General features: G+C 37.8%; 1 protein-coding gene across 6 annotated transcripts in view; it reads left to right on the top strand.

Moving 5' to 3' along the window:
- SMARCA2 (SWI/SNF related BAF chromatin remodeling complex subunit ATPase 2) overlaps window positions 1-27259 on the top strand; it is a 114938-nt gene that overhangs the window by 26996 nt on the left and 60683 nt on the right. For all 6 annotated transcript variants that reach the window (XM_075079455.1, XM_075079460.1, XM_075079456.1 and 3 more), the window contains 13 exons: window positions 2779-3108; window positions 3962-4063; window positions 6309-6558; window positions 10754-10880; window positions 12087-12260; window positions 12485-12658; window positions 16628-16798; window positions 18841-18894; window positions 20373-20503; window positions 20810-20870; window positions 22221-22321; window positions 22622-22769; window positions 25799-25962. In XM_075079455.1, the coding sequence (XP_074935556.1) occupies window positions 2779-3108; window positions 3962-4063; window positions 6309-6558; window positions 10754-10880; window positions 12087-12260; window positions 12485-12658; window positions 16628-16798; window positions 18841-18894; window positions 20373-20503; window positions 20810-20870; window positions 22221-22321; window positions 22622-22769; window positions 25799-25962 (1987 nt within the window). The remainder of the gene's footprint in view (window positions 1-2778; window positions 3109-3961; window positions 4064-6308; window positions 6559-10753; window positions 10881-12086; window positions 12261-12484; window positions 12659-16627; window positions 16799-18840; window positions 18895-20372; window positions 20504-20809; window positions 20871-22220; window positions 22322-22621; window positions 22770-25798; window positions 25963-27259) is intronic.

Raw genomic sequence — 27259 nt, 5'->3', positions numbered from 1 at the left:
CTGGCAGTTCAGCAAGTAACAATTAATGAGCTAGTTATTTAAAAACCTGCTGAATACTTATTGTGGAAATTCATGTGTGCCACAGAAGAATGCTTCTGAAGTGCTTCAAAAGAAATGAAAGCGTGTTTGCAACGTTCAAAAGGGTGTCTGTCTTTGCCTGTGTATTAAACATTCCTATGGACAGTATCTTTAATATCTTTTTCTTTTATGAAAAGTTAAACTTGTTGGTTAAGCTTAATCTTCGTGAACCTTCATGCGTCCTTACTCAGAGCCCATGTGTGCGTGCCCACCTGTATTACAGTATGTGTAATAAGATAGGAAAAAATGCAAGTGGTATAGGGACTTTATTGTATAGGACATTATATAGGACAGGCTGTGACTGTGTGTATTGTCACACTGCTAAATCTTTCGAAAGTATTCAAACTGAAAAAGGGAAATTTCCATATAGCATAACAAAATTTAGGTTCTGTAAATACCACATTTTAGAGCCTTTACAAGAAATTTGGAAGGCTTTTGTTCTTACCTGAGATGTTTTATTGGAATTTTGTTTTCATTCATACTCTCGTGAAGCCTAGTTTCCTATTGGCAAGAATCCTAATGCATAGGGCTTTGAAGGAGAGAGAAAGCGTAGGTAATATATGTCTAGAAAGCTCAAAAAATGTCTGCTTGCAAAAACTCCTCTCTGCAAACATAGGCACAGACTTGCAGCTGGAACTGTCAGGACTGAAAACAAGTGCTCAATGTCTTACACCACAGTTTTAGTTTTTATGGTACAGATGGATTTCAAGATCCTGAATCAGAAATCTATCACTGATTAAAGAATATATAACTTGGACCATAAAACTTGAGCAGGGAAAGCAGCTTATCTTTGAAAGCCAGTTTGGAAAGCAATGTAATTCTAAGTAGGTGCTATTTAAAGTAAACGTTGATATTTTGAAGTGTTAATAGTAATGCATAAACATCACATTAAATCCCATTTTATAGTATAAAACAATAATGCAGCTGAATATTTTGGTTTTTGTTGTGGCATGCTGGTTGTTCTTTTAAAGCAGTGTGCTCAGCAAGAGGGATTTGTAGCTTCACCTCTTAAAAAATTGAGGCAAAAGTAAGTTAGTGGAAGGAGATGAATAAGTTAAGTGAACTTACGGTTATTTATCATAGCTTTTATCGCTGCCAATGGATGTATAAACAATTTTTATATTCAGTAATTTTAACTTCTAAAGGTCTCTTTCTACCTTTTCCTTGAACTCCGCACCTCACTTCCCTGTTTTTCTCTTGAACTGCTTAATTTTCCGTATTCTCACTAGGGTGTTCTTCCTTTCTTCATCTACTTCAGTTACAAAATTGAACTCAGTCTGTTTCTGTCTTGTCTTACCTGGTCTTTTCTTTCCTAGTGTACCTCTACCTCATTTCCCTTTTTTCAGAAGAGCTCAAATTCTCTCTTCTTTGTCCTTTATCTCAGGCATTTACAACCGTTACTTTATTGTAGAATATTTTCATCCCCAGACCTCGGCATTGGTGGACTTTCAATTCTTTAGCACTCTCATCTACGCACTTGTGTAAGTTCTAGTGACTTGCAGCTGCTGTCATCTCAGAAGAGTTGAGGCTACTTGGTGATTTTGCCTGTGCTGCCCTTAGTGAAGGGCCACTAAGAACAGCAAAGCTAAAGAGGGGGCAGAATTACTTGCTTCTGTGATCTGGACTGTGTATAGATGAAATAGATGTATTTTCACTTTAAAGTGTCAGGAAGAGTGTCACAGAACCATGAATTGTGGCATGAACTTTGGAGTTCAGTGATTGTGGCTTGCTAAAGACTATGGAAGTGAGCCATAAAATTTCTTGATTTTTGTGAAGTTGGTAAATATTGTTACCTCTTTTTCACTCTTGGTGGACATTTTTAAAATCTAGCTGTCTGTTGTGCATTACCTGAAGGGTCATCTTTGATATTTTTTCTCTAACACGCTATATATTCTTGGAATCCTCACTAGAAATTTATGCCATTTCTTTTCATGGGTGCATTCTGAAGCTCAAAGAAATATATATTAAGTGTATTTAAAATTAAAATTTAAACCTGCTGTATTTGCAAGTGCTGTAATAAGATACAAGCACTGTTCACTTCAGAACTGTACTTGCTCTTTTGGACCTCTGTAGAGTAACACAGTCTTCATCAGTTTCTTCAGAAAGTGATGTCTGTGCTTGCAGTTGATGTTTCAAGTCCTTGAGCACCCAGATGGTAAAAGGTATTGAACATTCTTTGTCTGGCTCAAACCTTTAATCTGTATAAATTAAAGAGCAGTTGTATAGAAATTGAATACCATCTGTTTCTGTTTCTCTGTGTTGGTGAGTTTTGGCGAAGAGGGCCTATATCAGTGAGTTGGTATTCCTTGATGTGTATGCATCAAAATAAACTTATAATATTATGCTGTAAAATAGGCGGACTTCACTGCATGTGTTCCACAAGAAAATATTTGTCCAACATTGTGATGAAACAGTACCACATCCTGATGCTTCTGTATTGTATTTTATGTTTTAGTTTGTCTTATTCCAAATGTGAGGGTAATTGTTATTTTTCAGAATTATTGGACTATATAATCATGGTTCTTCTTAAAGAGTAGCTCATGAGGCTATCTTGATGTCCCAGGGAACTTCAGATTGCACTTTTGTTCATGAAGAAAATACTACAGCTATCCTGACTTGAGAAATTTTTATAATGAAATTTTTGTACTGTTAAAGAAATTTGATAGAATTTAGATGTGACTAACCTCTTACCTGTTCTAGGTTATATGTCTCCACACCCGTCTCCACTAGGAGCACCGGAGCATGTGCCTAGTCCAATGTCTGGAGGAGGTCCAACTCCACCCCAGATGACTCCCAGCCAGCCAGGACCCATTATACCAGGAGATCCACAAGTTATGAATCAACCTACCAGAGGTCCTTCCCCTTTCAGCCCTGTACAGCTGCATCAGCTCCGGGCTCAGATTCTAGCATACAAAATGCTAGCTAGAGGTCAGCCTTTACCAGAAAACCTCCAGCTTGCTGTTCAGGGCAAAAGGACCCTGCCTGGCATTCAGCAACAGCAGCCTCCCAGTGCCTTCAACAGACAGTCTGGTAAGTGAATCTAGGCCTTGTGTCATTGTGCAAGTAATTCTTGAAGTTCTACCTGTGGAAAATAAAGGGTGCTGTGCAGGGCTATAATTTTGGCATCTAAGTGAACAGCAGCCTTTGGTTTTGATCTTGAGCAAGTGCATAAAACGCATCTACTATTAATAGGATATTGTCAAAACTGAAATAAAAGTGATTTCACTCTGCAGTACTGTGTCCGTCCTGATTATGTTTGACGTTTTTTGAATGTTTATCGTACTTTACTGATAATTTTACTTTTCTTAGAATGAATTTTCAGCCTCCTGTTGCTATGCAGAAAGGTAGATTAAAAAATCTGGAGCAAGCTGACTGATTATTTAAGTTGTTGAAAGTAAAACAAACCATTTATAGTGTGCTGTCAAGTGAAAAACATAAGGAAAAGAGCATATTCATTTGTTTTCTCCTAATGATAATAGATGTTACAGTGCAGTAGGCAAGCACATAAGCACATTTTTGTCCTGAGAAAACTGTTATATTAAATGCCCTGCACCTGTTAGTTTCTGAATGCTTCCATTACTGAGTCTGCAATAGAAATTGAGTGTTAAGATGATACTATTTTCTTTTTAGTAATGATTTTAATAATTTCACTGGTCATTTCAGTGGAAATAGCTTTGCTACCAGGTAAGGCTTTTTTCGCAGACGTGATTTTAATATGCTTCATTACATAGATTTTTTTGCAATAAAATCTACTTAAGTTCTTATTTAATGAAGAAAAATACTACTTGCTTGGATAGACTAGTATGCTAGAAAGCAGAATCATTTCTGAGTACTTGGAAATGCCTTGTATCTTAATAAATTTCTTTCCTCTGTCAAATTGCAGGTATTGGATTACATACAATGAGTGGTGCTGCAGCTGGACCAGGGCCTGCTCCAGGGATGCCTGGACATACAGCTGCCATTACCCCTAAAACTTGGACTGAAGGTATAGTGGAATATAATGCTAATTTTGTGACATGCAGGCTTATGTTTAAACAGTGTGGGTAGAGTCTGGGGAGAAGATGCAGTGGGAAAAAGAAGGTAAAAAGCATGCAGAAAAGTAGTGTAGCCTTTACTGTGCCTAGGACTTTAATCAAGGAGGGTCTAACCATTCATTCATCCGTGAATGACTTGACCACATGAAACTACTGCAATTGTTAGGCATACTGAACATAAAGCACTTTTTTACAAAGTGAAATATGTAAGCTGCTTGAGGGACACCCATAAAATCTACTTACTAAGTTATGTTCTGAGCATACTTAATTGCAGCAAGCTTGTCTTTCAACTATAGTTTTTGCTACTGTAAACCAAATTTCTCAAACCATGGTAAAATTAAGCTGGGTGGTGTGTTTTTTTTTTTCCCTAAAGTGGTTTGCATTGCAAGTTCAGTATAGTCATTGAGATCTAACAGTGTAACTTTTTTTCCCCTGCATGATTATGGTTTTGAACCAAATCATTCAGATTTCGGTTTAGAGGCCAATTTTATTCTTTGAAAGTAGAGTGGAAGAAGTATTGTATTGAAAAGAATTAGAAATCCCTAGTAATACATATTTTTTTGAAGTTGTTTTTTTTTTGAGAGATTTAAAAATAAGTACAATATTGCAGGCTTATGAATAACGCAGGCTTCTCATACAATAGAATGTTATGCTATGTTACTTGTGGGTAAATCTGGGTAGAGTGATGACTCCATGATAGTTGATGTCATAAAAAATTCTCTGTCATTAGTCATCTACTTAGGGCAACATGAAAAGAGAACGAAATACTAGTATGTAATCAGATGTAGAATTGCTTTTCTTGGAACACTCCCAATGAATACTTAAAATTTGAGTAGGATAATAAAGAGGGGAAAAGGTGTTCCTTAAGAAATTATATGTATGAGCTTACCAGGCACAGTGCCTTCTAGATCAAATGCTGCTACTAAAAGTGCTGGCAGGTGTAGAGAATTGCTAGATGGATAGTTTTATCTAACTAATCCAGTATGTCATAATAATATGTGTGTCCTGTTTCACTGATGTCGCTTTTATAGGAAAAAAATATCGGTCCTTGTTGTATCTGTGTGGAGGTTTCTTTTGATGTATTTTTAAAGACTGTGCTTATTTCTTTACACTTATTTGTCATTCATTATGCAGTTCGTGGTAGTGTTTGTTTTACTCTTCAGTGTGCATGATTCCCTGAAAACTGAGGCCACACAGAGGCTTTTGGTGGGCTTGCTTTCTTTTCTTTTTCTTTATAAGCTGAAACACAGGGTTGCTAAATACAGAATCTACAGCTTGTGCTCAAGCTCCTTTTCTGGAGTTTGATGCAGATGTGTGAATGACAAATTGTGATCTTTGAAGGAACATTTTTATCTAGTTTTCAGGGTGTTCGGTTTGAATTAAGCCTGATTAGAAGATTGCAGGTGTACTTTGTAATTGTTTTTCCTAGCATTAAATTGTATGACTCCTCAGGCAATTAAGTGCATCTTTGTTTGCAATGTCTGTTGTCAGTGACAATTTTTGAACATCTGAATGCATGGGTGACTTGTTGTCAAATGGCATGCTGAAATCTCTGACCCTTAGTGTCTATAAATGGCACGTACTATTTTCATGTTAACTGGGGTTTTAATTTTCAAGATGATTAGATTGCTGTAAGGTAAAACAGTAATCAAATTCCTGGTATTTGGAATACTTAAATGCAATGAATAGGAGATTGTAACAAAACAGAGGCTATTTATATATGACAGGTACTTCTAAGTACAGTTGTAGAAATTTTAATATGGCTGTCTAGTTCTGACAGAGTTCTAAAAGCAGACCTACTTGTGCTTGTTGCCAGGTTGTGATATAGATGCCGCCTTCTAAGTGGTTCAATGATAGTGAACAAGAGGCAGAATTAAGTCCTACACTTGCATGAAATCAGTTCTACAGCTGTTTTATTTCTTTTAATGCTAGAATTAAAAGTCAGCAGGAATGGGATAAATGGCATGCATCATAAAGTTCCAGTTGTTTTGTTTTTATTTGGACCACATCCTGCAGCGTATGGTATACCTGCTTTTTAGTATGCTTTTTTAAATAGGGAGCTTAGTCTATCTCAGTGTGCTTTTTCTGGTAATTGTGAATGTTTACCTTAGCTTCACGTTCTGTCTTCAGAAACCGTCTTGATTTTCTTCTGTGTTCTGTATTTCATGTTATGAATATGTACTTTTTGTGATTCAGGCCAAGCCCCAGATATGAGTGTCTCCAATGCACAGCAAAAGCTTCCTGCGCCACCCCCTAGTGGGAGGCCTTCTCCTGCCCCCCCTGCTGCCCAGCCTGCTGCTGCTGTGCCTGGGCCTTCTGTACCACAGCCACCACCGGGACAGCCTTCACCCATTGTTCAGCTGCAGCAAAAGCAGAATCGCATCAGCCCTATCCAGAAGCCACAAGGATTGGATCCTGTTGAAATACTCCAAGAACGTGAATATAGGTAAAAGTGAATAACAAGATTCAAATGCATATGCAGGTTGTTGTTTTTCACTTTCTCAACTGAAACTCCTTGCAATCAACTACTGTAGTGACAATAGTATAAAATGAGTTTCCAGAGTGAGAGTGTGTCAAAGAGAAGTACAGAAATGTCAAACCAAACAATAGTTTAATTCTGCTCCAAGTTATGAACTAGTGAAGCGTTCTGGCAGCATATTTGCAAAACAGATAAGATTAAACAGGCTCAAGGACTCTGCTGGCTTAGTGTATCGCCTGGGTGCTGCAAACACTGACAGTTAAGAAATCAAAATCCTTGTAGTCTACAGAGAAACCAAGTCAGTGCAGAAAAATTTCAGAATTAAAACGAAAGGGAAGTTAGAAGAGAACAGTGGAGGTCAAAAGGATGATGATTTAGTGGCCGCAGCAAAAACAAATTTTATTAGTGATGATGGGTTGGCTCTTAGGATCTCTCAGTAGTTAACTTCTTTAATAAAGGGGCATTACACTTTGAAATACTTAGAAAACTGTTTGAATTACTTATTTTCACGAAAAGACAGAATTATCACATAAGTATTTCAGGGGTTTGTATTTCAAACAGATAGACCTGAAAGGTAGAATTTTGTTTTACTGCCTTACTGTGGGAAAGTATGAGCTTTGACATGATTAAGTTAGGAATCCTTGAGAACTACAGATTAGGTTTACTCAGTGACTGTGCTTGTTTTGGCTGTGATAACGTTATTTTCCTTCACAGTAGCTAGTAGGGAGCTATGTTTTGGATTTGTGCTGGGAACAGTGCTGATAACACAGGGATGTTTTGTTATTGCTAAGTGATGCTTACAGAGCATCAAGGTCTTTTCTCTTCTTCACATGGCCCCTCCAGGGAGCAGGCTGAGGGTGCACGAGAAGTTGGGAGGGAACATAGCTGGGACACCTGACCCCAACTTGGGAGGGGACATAGCTGGGACACCTGACCCCAACTGACCAAAGGGATATGCCATACTGTATGACATCATCATGCTCAGCTTTAAAAGTGGGTGGAGATTGGTGGGGGTGCGCAGCCTGGGGACTGGCTGGACCTCGGTCAGTTGGTGGTAAGCAGTTGCTTTCATTTATTTTGCTTGTCTTTCTTGGGTTTTATTTTCCTCACTCTTTGTTATTTTTTCTCTCTTTTCCTTACAATTAAAAAAATTACTATTTGTTGAATTGTTAAACTGTTTCTATCTCAACCTATGAGCTTCTTTCTCACTTTTACCCTTAGATTTTACACCCATCCCATGGCCGGGGGTGGGGGTGGGCTAGTGGAGGGAGATGGGGGGGGGGGGGGGGCTAGTGGAGGGAGATGTGGGGGTGGGCTAGCGGAGGGATTTGTGGGGGTGGGCTAGCGGAGGGATTTGTGGGGGCGGGCTAGCGGAGGGAGATGTGGGGGCGGGCTAGCGGAGGGGGTTGGGGGGGGTAGCGGAGGAGGATTGGGGGCTAGCGGAGGGGGATTTGTGGGGGTGGGCTAGCGGAGGGGGATTGGGGGGGTAGCGGAGGGGGATTGGAGGGGGTAGAAGAGGGGGATTGGAGGGGGTAGCAGAGGGGGATTGGAGGGGGTAGCGGAGGGGGATTGGAGGGAGTAGCAGGGGTGGGTGGGCTGCGGCGGCAGCAGCAGGCAGCGAGTGAGTGAGTGGCTGTGTGGTGCTTAGTTGCTGGCCAGGGTTAAACCACGAGAGAGACCTTGAATATGGTGTTTCCGGACTGAAGGTGTGAAGTGTGCTGCTGGGGAGACAGTAATTTAGTGCTAATTCATGAGTTATGTGGTTAAAAGTTTTATAATCCATCCAGAGGGAAGAAATAGGAAAAAAAAAATCAGTATGTCTAAGTCAGTACAAATAGTACCTCAGAAAACTCTAACTGAAACTCAGGTCTATTCTCTATTAAAATAAAGTCTTGGTCAAAAGATTTTAAATAACTAATGAAAATCTACAGCATACCTGTGGAAGAATAATGAAAAATGACAGCCAGATGAGTTACATATAAAACAAACTACAGGAACATATTTTGAAGTTTTATGCCAGAGTTTTCTAGAAGTACTAATTATATTGTCTAGGGTACTAACATTACTAGTAATATTAGTAGTATTTAAAAAAAAAAAAAGACATTGAAAATTTCTTCAGTATTCAGCTGCCTTACTAAGTTCACAGTTCAAAAGAGAAGTTTGGAAAGGTTGTGGCTGCTCTCCTAAAGTTGCATTAAAGTCAGTGAAACTGGGATTTGGCTGTTCTGTAGGTGATGATTTCAGGAGAAGCATTGCAGCTATTTAGGGAGTGAAATAGAGTAGTAAATCATAGTTGTTAATCATGATTACATCCTTGTGTAAATAAGCAAGAGGCAGGGCATCAGTGATTTAGAACAGTATTTTCTTTGTATATCTTGGCTGCTTTTTCGTATGGATGTACAATAGTACATCTAATCTCCAAGTAAACTACCTAATTCTCAATGTTCTACATCCTTAGGTGTACTAAAATCTCTTCTTAATAACTGGAATGCCTGGTAACAGGTGAAGTTGTAGGAAATTCGGATTTTTTTTTTAGTGTAGTACATACATTTCAAAGAACAAAATATGCTAATGTCATTTTCTGAATGAATAATTTTCCTGCAGGAATCATGATCTTCTCTGTGCTGGACAAATAGCTGTAGCTTTTAACAGAACTTTCTCATGTTAGGAAGTAACCCTTCTTGATCTACTTTTCAATCTGTTTGAAAAACTTCAATAGCCTAATTCTTCTCCAATTTTTTGCTGTCTTGAGGACACTAAATCAGTCTTCTGCAGTAATGCAGCATTACCTCCTTCTCAAAAGTCTTTTGGTAGTATAAAAAAATGCATAGTTTCAGGAAGTTTAGGAGTTTTAGGAAGGAGTACTATTACAGAAGAGATATTGTCTTCAACTGTACAAGTGATTCCAGTTGCTTTTCAAATGAGGCATGCAGTTACTGTGAGATACTAGTATTTTGATTTGTTCTGGCTTCTGATATCAGGTGCAGCCATTTTGCCTGATGTGTGATCTGCTTTCCAGCTGTGAGGCTGACATGTCGAGTGCGCGAGAGTTTATGTCGCTGTGCTAAAACTGTGGAGTGATAAGGGGGTGAAAGGGCAGGGAAGAACGATCACTGTAGGCAGAGAAGCCGTATAGAAACTGTTTTATTTCTTCCTTCACGGCAGTTCCAAAGGCATCATTCCAGGAAAACAGCAGCAGATACTTTTTCCTAACATGATGTTTTGTGTTTTGTGAAAGTAAAGAAGAGGGGAATTTTGTGAGTCCTGTGCAGTATAGGGAGATGATAGATACCTTCCTGTTCCTGCACCTCCAGGTTTTTGACTTTGAAGAGAAAAGACTGTCTGGTTTTGCAGGGGGAGCGTGTGTTTGGTTTTGGTTGTTGGTTTGGGTTTTTTTCCCCCCGTTTTTTTTTCCGCTAAAGCATGTGGGAAATGGAGGGCACTGATTCAGTTGAACTTAGATGCAGCTTTTGGTTAACTTAAAACTTTGGGCCCTGTTATTTTAGTGCCTTTGCAAAATTTGCAGTTCACAGTAGTACTTACTTGTAAATAAAAACACAAAAACTATGTAACTGTTAGCTCTGTGATCTTGGTTTTCAATGTAAAAAATAGAAAACAGCAAGTTCTGTCTGGCTTGTCCATTATTCTTGTCTTTCTCTCTCTCTTGAATTTGCAAATGAATGCAAAAGGAGCTTGTAAAGGAAGAGTGAAATAGAATCTGATTTACAGTGTAACAGCTATGTAAGTGTGAACACTTTACTAATGAACTTTTCATTTGTCAATAAGCCAGTAGAATTCCAGATATTAAAGTTCTGTCTGTGCCATCACTGACAACACTGTGCATAAAACAATACCCATCAAAGAAGCTTGAAAACAGAATCCTCTGTAGTATGAGTGAAATAAAATTGCCAAGTTTCTTTTCATGCATAAACTTTTAGTGAAAATTAAAAGACGGGTCAAGGGGTATTGTCATTATTTGACAATTGATTTTCAAAGTGGAAAAGGATACCTAATGTCTTCTCTGCAGAAAGCCTGTTTAGTTCAGAAAGAATTAGTAAAAGCCAAATAAATGCCTGAGAGAAATTGCCTATTTGTACTGTATAATTTTAATAACTACTTAAAGATTTCTCCTGATGTCTTATCCATTTTTCTATTTACTTAGACTTCAGGCTCGAATTGCTCACAGAATCCAGGAACTGGAGAACTTGCCTGGTTCTCTGCCACCTGATTTGCGAACCAAAGCTACAGTGGAGTTGAAGGCACTTAGGTTACTGAACTTCCAGCGCCAGGTAATGCCTTTTGCTTTAAGAAAATTCTCGTAGAGGTCACAGACAAACGTTTTAATGTTGCAAAGAGTAAACTGGCAAGAGATTTTGCAGCAGCACTGAGCCTAAGCAGGAGATTTTGCATGACAGCAAACTTGGCTGATAAGCAAGTCACAGAAATGTTTAACTTAGATTTTACTTTGTTTTGTTAATAAAAATGTGCAGGTGTTGTTTTTGCTTTCTGCTGTATCTTCCAGTCTGAACTGTTACCATAGAACTGTGTCCTTCATAAAGAGCATGGCATTGGCACAAATGCAAAACAAGAGCTGGACAGACTGCAAGCTGATTTTTCAGCACAAATCCCAACAGACGCCTCTTTCTGGACATACTTCATATTTGTATGGGTCCCCTTGTTTTAGGAAGAGTTGTACATTAGTGTTACGTGTCATATTTCTGTCATCTGTTTTTAGGATTGTCACTGTGGCACACAGACTTTGAAAATTAGTTGTAACAAGATCATACCCAAGATATAAGTTGGATGTTGAGTGCATGTGTCAGCAAATGAATTTCAGAAAAGGAATCCCGCTGCCAGACTTTCATGGGCCTCTTGACAGAAGCTTTGGCAGTAGTTGTACTGTGATGTTCAAGTCTTCCTTCATTCTACCCTTGGCACTCCTTTGTAATGAAGTTGTATCAGAGGTCAGATGAAAAGCAGCAGGCTCCCCCTGCTGTACTGCTGGGATTATGGCAATACTGCTCCAAGCCTTAACATTTACCTCTCCCTGCTGTCTCCTGTGCAGCTGGCAACAAAAAAATGAGTTGTTAGCTATGTTCAAGTCCAGCTCTAAAAAGTATGTTATGTTTGTTTTTCATTCGTGTTTTACTTCAGTGGTGTAACATCTTGACTAGCACCTTTCATTGCAGCAGGACAGTCATTTGCAGCATCTTGTAAAGAAGGAAGAAATGGTGATTAAGAGTGATTAACACTTTTGGCCATCCTGTGGAGACTTAAGATTTATTTAAGGAGACAGGCAGAGCTGCTGCAGCTGTATAGATGCTGGATCTTTTCCGAACTGTAAGAGTTCTGAAAGGGAACTGAAAGGGAAGAGGAGACTGGGACATCTTCTGGACTGTTTTTTACTCTGCCATACCAGTGTTTAAAGTTGTTCCTCCACGTATTAAAAATGATAATTTTTTTAAATTGTTTTTTTTTTTTTCCCCCACTGGTAGCTAAGACAAGAGGTAGTAGCTTGTATGCGTCGTGACACAACATTGGAGACAGCATTGAACTCCAAAGCCTACAAACGAAGCAAGCGCCAGACTTTGAGGGAGGCCCGAATGACTGAAAAGCTTGAGAAACAGCAGAAGATAGAACAAGAAAGGAAGCGCAGGCAGAAGCATCAGGTATTTTAACGTATTACCTGTTTGCCCCATCACAGATATGCACCTTGCTTTGTTATGCAGGTCTTCTCTACTACATATTTTATTTAACTTTGGAGTTTCTAAGATTAAAAAACTCCAGATCATGTGATAAGCAATTGGAAAATGATAAGATTAGGACTTCTGTATTCCTGATTTCAATCCTGTGCTTTGTTGAAGTGTCTGCACTAACTTCTTTCTCTTTCTAGGAATATCTGAATAGCATATTGCAGCATGCTAAAGATTTCAAAGAGTACCACCGGTCAGTTGCTGGGAAAATTCAGAAACTTTCTAAAGCTGTAGCAACTTGGCATGCTAACACTGAACGTGAGCAGAAAAAAGAAACTGAGAGAATTGAGAAAGAAAGAATGAGGAGACTAATGGTAAGGACCAGAGGAAGGAATATGTTTATTTCAGCTAAAATTACGTACTTATCCTTTTAATATTTCATATATAGCCTCAGCCACACTCATGTACTTCCTTCACAGAATAAAGCCTCTGCAATGCAAAAAGTACAAACCTAAAACTGCTGCAGTTTAATTATGTGTATTTCTGATGATCGTAGTGAATGTGCTCGTGAAACTGTTCATTTTAACTTAAAGCTACTTATTTTTTAAGGCTTTTGATAAGAATAATTGTTTCTTCTGCCAGCATGATAACTTAGCACAGCCACTTTTGTATAACATCACTTAAATCTCATTAACTTCATATACTATCACTGTTACATAATTGCATGGCTATTATATAAACCCTGGACTATGTTTTATATCTAGGTTTATAATTTTGAAGATTCCATATGATTTACTTGCTAATGGCATTACTCTACAACTTTTACATAAAGCTGATTTCACACGTGAAAACACAAAACCAATAGGAGTAATGCATGTGAGAATTAATAGCTGTCAGTTCTACTCATTAATACTCCAGGACCATACTCCTTGCTAGTTCATACCTTTCCTTCCTTGCATCTTTACAGTATCAGTTGTATCATTCTTAGGACAGAGTAGAACGGGTTAGTGTACAACCATGTCTTTTCAGAACGCTATGGAATGAATCAGTGGTCTGCCTACATTTCAGGAGTTAAAATAATTGTGGAATTTGAAGTGTAGACAGATTAATGCGTATGTACAAATATGTTAGCAATTGGGATTGGAAAAATTTCTTCAAGACATTGGTTAGCTCTTTTTTAACACTTTATTAACACTTTACCAACATAGAATTTTATGGGAATTTACATGTTTGCTTTGAAAGATGCTGGTAAAAACCCCTAAGTATCTAATATGAGTGCAGCTGTAATGCAAAACTCTAGTCCCTGTCCAGAATCTAGTCCCACCATGAATAAGAAGTGAACAGTTTGGTTTTAAAAATCACAGACGAATGTAGAAATAATTAAATATAAAAAATTATAAAAACTTAGAAATAAAAGTGTTTGTAAAATGTAAGTCAAGAACTTGCATAAGAAAATAACAAATGTTTAGGCCCTAGAGCATTTCTTAAAACTACATAGTAATCAGCATTATAGAGCATTTTTATAATTAGACATAATTGCCAGCCTAACCAGGCTTGTAAAATGTTAATTATTAGAGAAAAAAGAGCTGTTTGAAGAAAAGGTAATCTTTATATTTTAGAAATATTTTTGTGCATTGTGAGGTTCAACTTATGTCAGTCTAACATGTAGCATGATAAATAATAAAGATGTACACTGCTGCAAAATATGAAGTAGATTTGAATGTCCAGAAATGGCACAGGATAGCAGCGCTTCCAGAATATCAGTGCTTTCTCCTAAGACTTCTTCACCAAGGCTATGGTTAAGCTTTTACTGTAGATACAGCACTTCATAGGCATTTTGAGTTTGAGGCTTTGCATTCAGAAATCTTTGCCCCTGCTGCTCAGTTAAATCCTTCTGTAAAAGCAAACTGTGTGGTATGTTAGTGGGGTTATTTAGCCTATTTATTTTTAGTCCAGTTGTGATAAATTTTCAATTTGCAGATATATACTAGGGGTTTTTACAAACATCATCTTCTCTCAGATGCCTGGTGTGGTCTAATAAAATGTGCTTTGTCTAAAAATCTTCATATATCTTTACAGGAATGTTGAATTCTTTCCATGGATTGTCCTTCACTGACTATGATTAGAAATGGTGGTTGTGTCACAGCTCATTAATACTAGTATATATCATGTGCAGGAATGGGCACTGGTATGATTTAAAAAGATACTGTCAAGACAAGCTTGGAAGTAAAGTACCTTGGCTAGATTACAATGACTCTGTATTCAGTAATAATGATGATGATGATGGTGATAAATTCTAAATAATGATGATGATAAATTTTAAAAACTTAGGTTTTTACTTCTGTAGTTCTGATGGCTTGAACATTGCAACTGAATTTTACAAGCAATTTTACAAGCTCAATTTGAACATTACAGCTATTCTTGCCAACTTTCTGCATTTCTGGTGTCTTTCCAGAAAGGCAGGAGATTTTTTTTGTATCTCCCAGAGTGCTGTCTTTAAAGTATCAATCTTTAAAACATTTCTTCCTCATGTTTGGTTTTTATAAGGCATTGTATACGTCCTTTATTTGCCGTTTTAGCCAAAATGGACAAAGGCATTTCTGCTGCTTTAGTTGTATTTTTCTGACATGCTCAAATGCTGCGTTATATCTTCACAGCACATGAAAATAATATTGCCTAGTATGTCTTACCCCTAACGACACACTATATAGTGCCATAAGGATGCAGGAGTTGCCAGAATATTTCAGAGATATGGCTTATCTGGTGAATCCTGTCTCTGATAGTGACCAATTTCAAAGATGAAATAATACCAGAGTAGAAAGATGATAGATAATCTGCTCAAAAGAAAATTTTCTTCTAACACCTAAACCAAAAAGATTTGTATTCATGCTGACAAAGGACTAAAAGCAAGTTCACATCCAGCTCTTATGTTCTTCCTCTGGGTATGGGCTATTTGTCTCTGAAAAATCATATCTAAAAGAGACTCATCAAGTATTCTGTTTTGGGATGTTGTAATCTGTTTGATGTGTCGTTAAGTGATACCCCCCTCCTTACCCCTCCACGCCCCCTCACTTGTCATAACTGCTGTAGATTTTCTAGTCTTTAGTTCATGCAAGTAGGAGATAGAATCATAAAGTGACCCAGAGTCACTCAGGGTAACAGGGAGCATTCTAGTCCAACCTCTTTCCAAAGCAGTGTCAACACTGAGTTCAAAGCTGGTTGCTCAAGGCTTTTTTCAGTCATGTCTGGAAAACCTCTAAGGTCAGAAATGGCACAGCTTCTCTGCCTGTTCAGGCCTTTCTGAAGTGCAGCCCAGCCCATGAGGGTATTGACTGGGATCCCCCAGTTTCACATCATGTGCAAACTTGACTAGAGTGCCGTCCATCCCTCCCTCTGGGTCACTGATAGCAAAGTTAAACACAACATGCCCCAGGATAGATCCCTCTGGTATCCTGCTTCTTACTGTCTCCAGACTATGACCGTTCTCAGCCCTGTGGAGAGCGACTTGGGGATATTGGTGGATGAAAAGCTGGACATGAGCCAACAATGTGCGCTCGCAGCCCAGGAAGCCAACCATATCCCGGGCTGCATCAAAAGCAGTGTGGCCAGTAGGTCGAGGGAGGTGATTCTCCCTCTCTACTCTGCTCTGGTGAGACCCCACCTGGACTGCTGCATCCAGCTCTGGGGTCCCTGGCATAAGACAGACATGGACCTGTTAGAGTGGGTCCAGAGAAGGGTCGCATGGATGATCCAGGGCTAGAGCACCTCTCCTGTGAGGACAGGCTGAGAGTGTTGGTATTGTGTAGCCTGGCGAAGGGAAGGCGCAAGGGAGACCTTATAGCAACCTTCCAGTACTTAAAGGGGGCCTACAGGAAAGATGGGGTGGGACTATTTAACAGGGAGCGTAGTGATATGATGAGGGATAATACTTTTGACCTGAAAGAGGGTAGATTTAGATTAGAGAATAGGAAGAAATTTTTTACTGTGAGGGTGGTGAGACACTGGAACAGGTTTCCCAGGGAAATGGATGTCCCCTCCTGGAAGTGTTCAAGGACAGGTTGGATGAGGCTTTGAGCAACCTGATCTAGTGGAAGGTATCCCTGCCATTGCAGGGGGGTTGGAACTGGATGGTTTTGAAGGTCCCTTCCAACCCAAACCATTCTGTGATGCTATGATTCTATGACCCTCTGGGCCTGATCATCCAATGAGTTCTTTACCCATCTAATTTTCCCCCTATGCAGATCATAATCACCTAAGATAATACATGGATATTGGCATAGGAGTTGGTTGGTGTTTCTCTGGAAAGATTTCTGTCATGACTGATGTCTATTTTGTATTGCTAGGCTGAAGACGAAGAAGGCTACCGTAAGCTGATTGACCAAAAGAAAGATAGACGCCTGGCCTACCTGTTGCAGCAGACAGATGAATATGTGGCTAACTTGACTAACCTGGTATGGGAGCATAAACAAGCACAAGCAGCCAAAGAGAAGAAGAAGAGAAGGAGAAGAAAGAAGGCAAGTAGTTACAGCTGGTATTTTTAGGCTGTCTCTTCTTCAAATCCAATTTTAATGTTGATATATGTAGTGATACCCATTTGTCATACACGTACCAGAATATCTAATATCATTTACACTGCCAAATTCTTAACACTGAGGGAAGTAATCTCTGTACACTGAAATATACAAGAAATTTGCTGTCATTAATTCCAAAGAAGGTGGGAAGGAGGCAGGATTAGAAAATTGCAGGCTGTTAACCTTGGTTTGCTGATAAACTTTCTGTGGGTGAAATTCGGCCAGGCTGGCAAAGTAGGATTAAAGTACCCAAAAAAGATCCAATGGATCCAAAATACATAGTGTGAAGAAGATGGGAAAAGTCTGTTTTGTGTGGCTGTTTCATATGGGATAACTTTTTTAGTCCTCCACATTCTGCACTTGGTTCAGTACATTTTGTAGGACCACTGGAAACAAATAGAGAGAAAGAACTTGGGTAGATTTATTACAGTAAATGGGTATTCTGCCAGTAGTATTGTTCATTGTGCATTCCTAACATTTAAGCTGAAGCTTTTCAAAATTACCTTTCTTCGTATGAAATATTTTACCCTGTGAGAGAGACTTGTGGAAACTGAACAGTGCTATTTTTGAAAAAATAATTATGTGTGAAATAATCATCAAGTAATGATTTGTCATTTTTCTGACCTCATAAGTACCTTTCATCTCTTGCAAAATGGATAAGAGGATTTTTGTAATCCATTTCCATGCCTGGTTGCTACTAATTACTGATACAAATGCAAACATTATATCTACATGGTTTACAAGTAGCACTCTAAATATATTGATAAATACCAGCATATAAAGGTAGTCATTTTGGAGCTATGGCCATAAAACTGCTACATGTTTTCTCCTGTGCCTCTCAAAAACTTCTGTACTTTTTGTTGAGAGTATGTTCTTAACATAGGAACAATCCCCCACCTACAAAGACGTGCCTTAAACGGAGTTCTTGACCTGTATTACCAGTGAGAGCAGACCTGATTTAATGTCCAGAATTCACAGTAGAGATTATCCTTAATGAGATAGTGTGTGGCGTAAATGCACTACTGTAATGAAAAATACTAATTACTTCAACAGTCCACATCTGTGATATGATTCCATTTCTGTGTCAATTTAGTTGAAGTATGTATGAGGAACAGAGTATCTTCTGGCCATGTCAATAAAGGCATAATTTTCTGTCACTGAAATGAAAAGGAAATATGCGCCATAAATATTCAGTGCCTGTAAATATCCCAGCCTAAAACTGAAAGGAAAACTAGCAGAAAAAAAATCTCAGCTCTGTCATGATCATCTGCAGCTTTTTGTTTGTAGTTAAGTTCTTTCCACCAAGCTTTTGCTCATCTGCCAAAGATATAGAAGTGCACACAAATACTACCCTTTGTTTTAATTTATAATTCTGTTAATTCGTTGTTGCTTGGCTCTGTAGTGTTGTACTACTACAGTGTGTGAAACGTTGCAGCACTCATTGAAGTAAGCAGGCACTATATCTTTTTCTGAGCCATACACTTTAAATACTTACCCTTTTATGTTTTGTAATCTGTGTAAAACACAGTTTAATCTACTAACACATGTAGTTAAATGTCTTGTACTTACAGAGAAATGAGAGAAAAGAGTTCTTGGGATTGTCTCCTAGAAATGGCAATGAGGAAATAGTTCAAATTAATCCTTTTTTCCTCTGGATACTCTTTGGGGAATATTTATGGTGGATATTCCCTCTTTGCCTTTTTCACGTTCCTGTATTTGCGTCTTCTGGACCAGAAATTCAGTAGGCCAGCCACTTCTTAAGCGGAGATTTATTACAGTGACTAGAGGTGCTATAGGTACCCTATTCATACTAGTAAATGGTTTGTGTGTGGTAGTAACTCTGTGCCTACCTCTGCCTGTATCCATCCACACCTTAAATTGTGTGAACTGAGTGAAATGTATTCATGGTCCAAAACACACCATATAAAGTATTCGCTCTGTACTTGTAATCTGACTGATATTTTTCACTTCTTCATTTGTTGTAGAAGGCTGAAGAAAACGCAGAAGGGATGGCATCCGGTCTTGGTCCTGATGGAGAGGTATGAATTTTACAAGGTGTTTTTTTAGTTGTGGTGGTGGTGGTGGTTTTTTTGTTTGTTTTTAACTTCACAGTGATTGTTCTGTGTACCATTGCTATAGCTTAAAAAAAAGTCATGACCATAAATATTCTGAGAAGAGTAGTTGTTTATAACCAGGAATAAAAATTATCTAGATTAACATTTATGCTAGCCTGTCTCTCTTCAGAAAGTTGAAGACTAAAAGTAAAATATATTGAATCTATCACTGAGTATGCTGTAGGATCCCTCTCAGCTTTGTTATATGCTTAAAAGTAAATGGTTTTCTTCCAGTTCGTGTGGAGACATAATTTACTTTCTAAAATGAGGTTGTAAACACAATATATTCTAGCTTCTCATTTTTATAAATACATTGTTGACATTGCATGTAATTACCTTTCAGACACAGGACAGACTATAGTACTATCATGGCTTAAGAAATCTGAAAGTTCTTTCTTCCTTAGAAGCAAATGGAAACGAGTAATTTTTCTGCGTCATTTTTTTGAATAATATTTTTTATTCAGTAGCAAAGCATATGCTGCCTCATTCAGAGCTATTCTGTTATTGCCATTTTTATGCTCCATTTTATTTTTATATAAACACTTTAGAATTGTATTTGTTGTTTTACTTCTGGTCTTTTTTTTATACTTGCAAGTGATTTTTTGCTCATGTAGTTACAGAATTATAGCAAAATCCTTTATTATAGTTACGGTTGCACAAGAAAACTGCAATATTTATGGACATGGGGTATGTTTGACACTGTCAGTTGCTGTATTTATAGCTGTTCAGAAATATTTTTTCTTGTTCATATATATAATAGGAAAAGATTCTTCAGAAGAAGCAGCACTAGAAGGTGAAAAGTTTTTAAAGTAGGAAATCTGTGATTAAACAGGGCAAAGAAATAACAGAAAAAGTAATTACACTATTCTTGCTTTGTTAGAGCACCAGAATAAGTAAAAGGTTTTGTTGCTGAAGGTGCTTTATCAGCTTAATTGAAGAAGTCAGGACAGTAAATCTTTAAGAGAGGCCATCTTGACTTAAAAAGTTAGCTAAATTGTTATGTCCTTGTTTCTCCATATATGAGAAATATTATAAGGTCAATGTATATTTTTTTTGTTACAGATGTCCATTGGTATAAGCAACAGCATTAAATGCCTGTAAGCATACATACCTTGTGTCTTGTTTCACAGAAGGCAACAGTATATTCTTTTTCGTGCTGCTCTTGTTAATTTATTTGGAATACTGTGATGTATTTGTGGATGTCACACAGAATATATTATGCACAGAAATACTGTGACTCAGTGTTTGCTTGATAGCCATGTGGGAAGGCATGGCTTCTAATAACAAAACTTCACGGCTTGTTTGGAGCTGGAATTTTGAAGGTGCCATTAGTTCTTTTCATTATGCATGGCAAGCATGCAGTTCAGTTGCCTTATGGTATAAAATTTCATTTAATTTTTTAGCCCATAGATGAGAGCAGTCAGATGAGTGACCTTCCAGTCAAAGTGACTCACACTGAAACAGGCAAAGTTCTTCTTGGACCAGAAGCACCAAAAGCAAGTCAGCTGGATGCTTGGCTGGAAATGAACCCCGGGTAAGTAGGCTGCTTTTTCTATTTGCATTGATATTTCCCATGGGTTTCTCTTAGTTATTCTTTTTTTCTAGTCGATTCTTTTTTTCTAGTCGATTCTTTTTTTCTAGTCGATTCTTTTTTTCTAGTCGATTCTTTTTTTCTAGTCGATTCTTTTTTTTCTAGTCGATTCTTTTTTTCTAGTCGATTCTTTTTTTCTAGTCGATTCTTCCTTTAATTTATTATGTGTAAACTGAGTAGGAGGTGTATTGAACCTAATCCCTCTTGTTGTTATCTGTAACCCATAATTTTTCTGTCGTATTTCTACAGCTATGAAGTTGCTCCCAGGTCGGACAGTGAAGACGAAAGTGGCTCTGAATATGAGGAGGAGGTATGTACTTTGAAAAAATACTATGACAAGTAGTGTAGTACAAAACAAGTAAAAAAACTTACTGTATGTGATATTTTCCTCTTTTTCATAAGGAAGGAAAGGAAAGCAATAGCAGGTGTGTAGGTATTTTAAGAATAATACAAACAGGAAAAGTAACTGGTTTTGTAATTCTTTTCTGTTCATAGCAGTTGCCCTTTGTATAGATGTAAATGCCTAACTGGTAATCGGGGTTAGGAAAAGTAAATATTTTACTCTGACTATTAATAATCATGAACTAGAGAATATTAGCAGGTTCCTATTTTAAAACATATTTCAGAAAAGGAGATATTTTGGCTTTGTGCTGAATGAAGTTAACTTCTTTAATGTTTATGCATTGGAGGTTTTACTGGCAATTCTGAATAACACAGTTATTATTTATATATTATGTTTATTAAAAAGTTAGGGATTATGTCAGGGATTTAGTTTCAGACTGTTCAGGGTAAGCTTATCTGATTCAGTACTGTAATGGTGATTTAAATACTATTATTACAAAAACTCTAAAAAGAATCTTAAACTTAAAATTAACATACACAAAGATCCCAACCCTGCTGGGTCATATTATTAGATACTATGAATAATCAGTACTGATACTTGTATAAATTTTTTCGGACAAATGCTTTCTAAAGGAGAGGAGAACTCGGGATTAGGGAAGGACCATGTTCAGTCAACAGACTAGTAGCAGAGTTAGGTATAGAATTCAGGTGTCCTAATTCCAGCAGTCTTTATAATACTAGACCAAATGACCACTGAAACTGCCTGGACTGTGTGATGTTAAGGTACATGCCTTTGTAGGACTAATTACTGATAATGTAATTTTTCAACACTCTCAGTATTGAGTAGGAGGGGAGAGCCTGATACCTATCACATTCTAGGAGGAACATTAAAAGAGGTGTGTCCCCATTTTTAGCACAGACTCTTTAGCAGCAGTGTTTTTGGAGCTGGGCAAATCGTTCTTAGGAGAATACGCTTGCAGAACTCAGAGCAGTGTTTTGTTCAGCTTCATTAGTGAGATCTTAAGTTGTTGGTTATCTGTTGCAACTGTAGCCAGAAGACAAAGTTATTTTGAAAAGATTAAAATGTGGTCTCTTTTTAAAAAATTAAGAAACTAGTAGCCTAAAGAAGCTTTATTAAATTATCATAGATGAGGAGTATGGTATAAACTTATACGTGGTGTTGGAATCCTCTCCATGAACACAGCAGACAGAGTAAGGCTTTTAAAAGTCAGATCATTAAAGGGTAAAATACTTTTTATCTCAAAGTATCAAGATGTTGCACTTCCCAGCACCCCTTTTCTTCTTCTGTATTCTGTAGGATGATGAAGAAGAATCAAGCAGGTTAGAAGCAGATGAGAAGATACACCTGGATCCTAACAGTGAGGAAGTTTCTGAGAAAGATGCAAAGCAAATAATTGAGTGAGTGTTCTTTAAGTGCTGTTTTTTGTTAGAAATTGTGATTTCTTACAGTGGCGTTTCCCAAGAGTAGCTTGGTCTACATGAGAGTGAGTTGTAGTTTCTCTGGTGTGACCAACTGCAGGAGAAGGAACATGACCATGTGGTATTAACTGCGTACTGTTTATAAAGTGGCTTGCACCCTTTGGTGCACTAGCCATAGTTGGGGATTTGCACTGTTTCTTCAGACACACATATGTGATCTGTGACCAAAAAACCTGTTTGTTTGTGGGAATTCACTTTAATTCTTTTTCTGCTTTCCAGGACAGCCAAACAAGATGTGGATGATGAGTATAGCATGCAGTATAGTGCTAGAGGGTCTCAGTCCTATTACACTGTTGCTCATGCAATCACAGAAAGGGTGGAAAAGCAATCTTCTCTTCTTATTAATGGCACACTAAAACATTATCAGGTGAGAAATCATTAAAATGTTATCGTATTTAAAACTTGACATTATAGTCAACATTTCAATATAGTATTTCAAGTGGAAAACTGAAAATTTGTTGAGAAATACAAGATCTCTAGTAGGTTAGAGTTTGGAAATTTTATGGACAAAGCAATGACAGTTACCTACCACAGATAACATTTCATACATACTGCTTGAATAATATCAACTTTCTGCATATACCTGTAACTTCCTTTTTCGTTGCAGGCCAATAATAGTTTGGCTTTGCTATCCCTATTGACCTGGAATTTTATTTCTGCTTGTTGTTTTCATTTGTGGTGGGTTAACAATATTTTTCTTCTTCCAATATTTAGGATTTTATTTTTTAATTAAGATCCTAATATTTCAGTGCAGTGATACATAAAATTTGGAAACAAGAAAAATATTTTACTATGGACATTGATGCCTCGTATTCTTTACAGACATTCACTGGTTTTAGTAACTAGGAACTTTTGTATTCTGACATAAGCTACATTCATTTATGATCGAAAATGTCCTTGGTACATGTTTTCAACACTTCTGCTATTGTACACCTTTCTAGGAAACTCCAAGAACCTGCATCTTTTCTGCAGTCAGAACTTTATTCCGTCATCCACATAAAATAAAGAATAATACTCACCAAGATGTCGTAAAGATGTGTATCTATTTCTACTTGCAGAGGGCTGATAGGAAGACTGTTTTAGAAGTGTGCAAAGCATTATGACTACAGCCTGTGCTTCCTGTGCTCCTCTACACTGTCATCTATTACAGTAGCTTGTTCAAATAAATTAAAATTCAAGAGTTAAGGCGATTTCTCTTTTCAAAGCATTTTAGTATTTTTATATTGGGCTTCTTACTGTGGGACATGGTGTGAAAACAAAAGACAATGAACAAAAGCTGAAACGAGGGTTCACACTGGGTGTACAGAAGCGGACAGTGCTGCTGTGGGACAGGGACTCAGAGAGGTTTTAGCTGGGAGGTTTTCAGTTGCTGACCATATAAAGCCTTGAGCAACCTAGCCTCAAGGCTGGACCTACTTTGGGGAGAGGATTGGCCTAGAGACTGCCTGAGGTCTACTCCAAACTGAATAATCCCATGAGCCTACCTGTTCATAGCAAAACTCACATCTGAATTTGAATTCTGTTGTGAATCCTTAGCACTTATAGGTATCTTGCTGTGAGCCCTCAACAAAAAGAGGAGTGTGTCGTTCAGGGTTGATTTTAAACAGGATAGATTAAATAACATTTCTGGCACCATTGACAAATGCTGTGACTAAGATAGGATAGAATCCAACCATATAGAGAGATATGCCACTTTCTCAGCTATGGCACTCTATTTTTGCTGCCTCATTGTCAGTGTTGTCCAGCTTGTGCACCCAATGAAGCAGGGAGCCAACAGATGCAGTCAGCAGCCTTCTTTACTGCATAATACTGATTCATTGTCTGTGAAGGTTTACTTAATAAACTAACTGAATAGCGTGTAACAATACTAATTTGGTGGCCATATTGGCTTAAAGTGCTCATGGATGGGAAATTAAGATTGTGATAATTCCTTTACTTTCTGAATTGTAGTTACTTATGGAACACGGAAATGTTCTTCAATTATGCAGATCTGTGTTTTGCAATGCAATTTCCCTGTGTGCCACAAAGCAAAGTAATTCAGTCTGTGGAGTTACACAGATGCTCACAGGGATTACCAATTAGAGCAAGTCCTTCAGCTGCTCAATGTGATATCTAGCAATTGAATAACCATCTTTATGGTGTTTGTTCTGTATAGTAATTGCACCAGAGGTAAGAGGCATATGTGTCTAAGGAGCTTTATGTCAGGAGCATTGAGGCTTGGCTTTGGTTCTAGCAAGAATGTTCTGAAACAGACTGTTCAACTCTCCACTCCCTGTGCTTCCCAGTCATCTAGATTTTACATGCTTTTTCCTTCTCTACTTTTTTTCCTGCTTTTCCATGTTTCTTACTGTCAATTTTGGTCTTCCTTCATCTCAGTATACGTCAGTGGAGAAAGTTCAACGTCATCAAAAAGACAGTTTTCCTGTAGGCAATTCTGAAGCTACTTTGTAAGTGGGACTTATGGTTGCAGAACAAATTCTGATCAACTCTTGGTGGCCTGAGTATTTAACACCTAAGATTAATGTATATATAAAGCCAGTAAATTGGCAACATTATTTTGGCTACTCTCTTGCAGGGACAACAGAAGGTTACTTCAAACATTTAGTGTCTTCTCTCTGAACTTTCTCAGGCCTCTTAATTTACTTCTCTCTCCATGCATGAGACACACCAAAAGTCTGGATCTTAGAAGCAAAAACTTAACTTTGCACTTGCATGAGTAATGTTATACACATATATATGGAACTTTTTGTGACAAGGGAATATCTGGGTTGGTGTTTTCTAGCAGTACTCCTTGGAGTGTAAAACTCTGTTATGTACACATTTCTTAGCTACAGTACTCTGGCTTCCTTCCAGCTCTGGGGTTTTATACATAAGGCATAATTGGACAAAGAGGGCCTACCCTGACACGTGGTGGGATGGACAGCAGACACTATATGGGCATGTGCTACAAGAGCTTGAGCATACCAGTGATGCAGTTGGCAAGTGTGAGGCTTACGTGTTTTGTGCAGACTCGATGGATTTGGTTTTGAAAGATTTTAATCGACACAGTCAATTGGCATGAAATATACACAGAAAGTTTAACATTTGCAGTGTTGAAATTGAAGAATGAACTCTTGTAATGTTAAGTATTTATCAACCTCACATGTTATCTTGGTCTTTTTTTTTTGTGGAATTTTTGTGGTGTGGTGTGTGTTTTTTTTTTTTTTATTTTGTTGTTGTTGTTTTTTTTTTTTCTGGGGCAAGGTGTTAAGATAGCCAGGGATCCCCATGCATATAGTATTATTAAAGGAAATCAAAATCTAACTAAGGAGACACATCAGAGCCTTGGTTCTGTAGTACTGGTGGTATTCTTTTGTGGGGGTTTTAAATAACTGAAACTATTATTCTTCATTTCAGCTCCAGGGACTGGAATGGATGGTTTCACTCTATAATAACAATCTGAATGGAATTTTAGCTGATGAAATGGGACTAGGAAAGACAATACAGACTATTGCACTCATCACTTACCTGATGGAGCACAAAAGACTTAATGGTCCCTATCTCATCATTGTTCCCCTTTCGTAAGTAAAGGATCTCTTTCTGCAGTTATCATCCTAAGCAGTGCAGACTGCTTTATTTGGAACACACATTGTGTCTCATGTAATGACAAGCTGAGGTGCGTAGTGACATTACACTGAGCATGTATTCAGTGTTTTTGTTAATCATTTCTCCCCAGGTGGTTGTCTGGCATTGGAAGGGTGACCAGAAGGCTGATAAAGCACTTGATTCTATTAGTTTCACTGTCCAGTCTTTTGCAAACTGAGTAGTGAATTTACTGTATTTCACTCTTAAGCTACAAAAGGGGGATGGTGTTTTCTTTCATATTATATGCCTGCAGTTCCTCATTTAACTTTTATCTGTGATATTAAAAATCTGTTGCTTAATTCTTTACACAACTGGCACCCCATCTGATACCAAGTAATCATGCTTTAATGAGGTTGAATGATCTTTTAAGTACTGTATAACTATCCCTGGATGTAGCCTTGATGAGTGATATTCACACTTTGGTCAGGTGTCCAGATTATGGTTGTTCATTGTACTGCTCCCTTTGCTTTCCAAGACTTGATGGAAGTGCAGAAGTTCTGTGGCTTTTTTGTTAGATAATTTGTCCACCGATTGTGCTAAGCATGCAAATGTCTTGTAGGATTGGGATAAATTTTGTTTGTGATCATCTCTTTTGGTTTCTTTTGAGGTATCCTGTCTTCTGGCTGTGCTGCATTAGTAACTGATTGATAACATAAATACCGTAGCTGTGCCTAATTGCATGAACACAGATGATGAGGTCTAGTGTGAAAAGAAGTGGCTGGGAGAAGACCTATAAAATAAAACAAAAATAAAGGGAGAGTGTTTTTACTGGTAGATTTCACAGGGTCACAGTAAAAAAATCAGATTTCTTTTAAGTACTCTGTAATGATTTTTCTTATGTTTCTGAAAGAGAGGAGCTGAAATATCTTTCTGTATACATTTTAATAGCTGCCTTTCCCTGCCTTTTCTTAATAGCTAGTACTGCTGCCGTCACAGGTCCAGTAGGGAAAAAAAAAAAAGCAAGCAAAGAAAAAACCTCAAGGTTATTGTTTGCTGCTGTATCATGATAGCAACTAGCTTAATAATAGCCTATTTGTTGTGATCAAAGAGGAGAACCACAGTGCAAAAATGGACCTGCATTAGTGGCAATGGGTAGCGCTGTGAGTAGTTCTACTCAAGTAGAACACAAATGAATTCTATTATCCCCTTCTTGAGGCTATATTTGAAATATTGTAACGTCAGTTTTTGGATGCTAAGTAGCATAAAAGAACTTACAAAACTTTTTTATTCAAG

Source organism: Phalacrocorax aristotelis, chromosome Z, assembly GCF_949628215.1.
Source record: "Phalacrocorax aristotelis chromosome Z, bGulAri2.1, whole genome shotgun sequence".
NCBI lineage: Eukaryota > Metazoa > Chordata > Aves > Suliformes > Phalacrocoracidae > Phalacrocorax > Phalacrocorax aristotelis.
The sequence above is the reverse complement of the archived record's forward strand: the minus strand, read 5'-3'. Positions and strand labels throughout refer to the sequence as shown.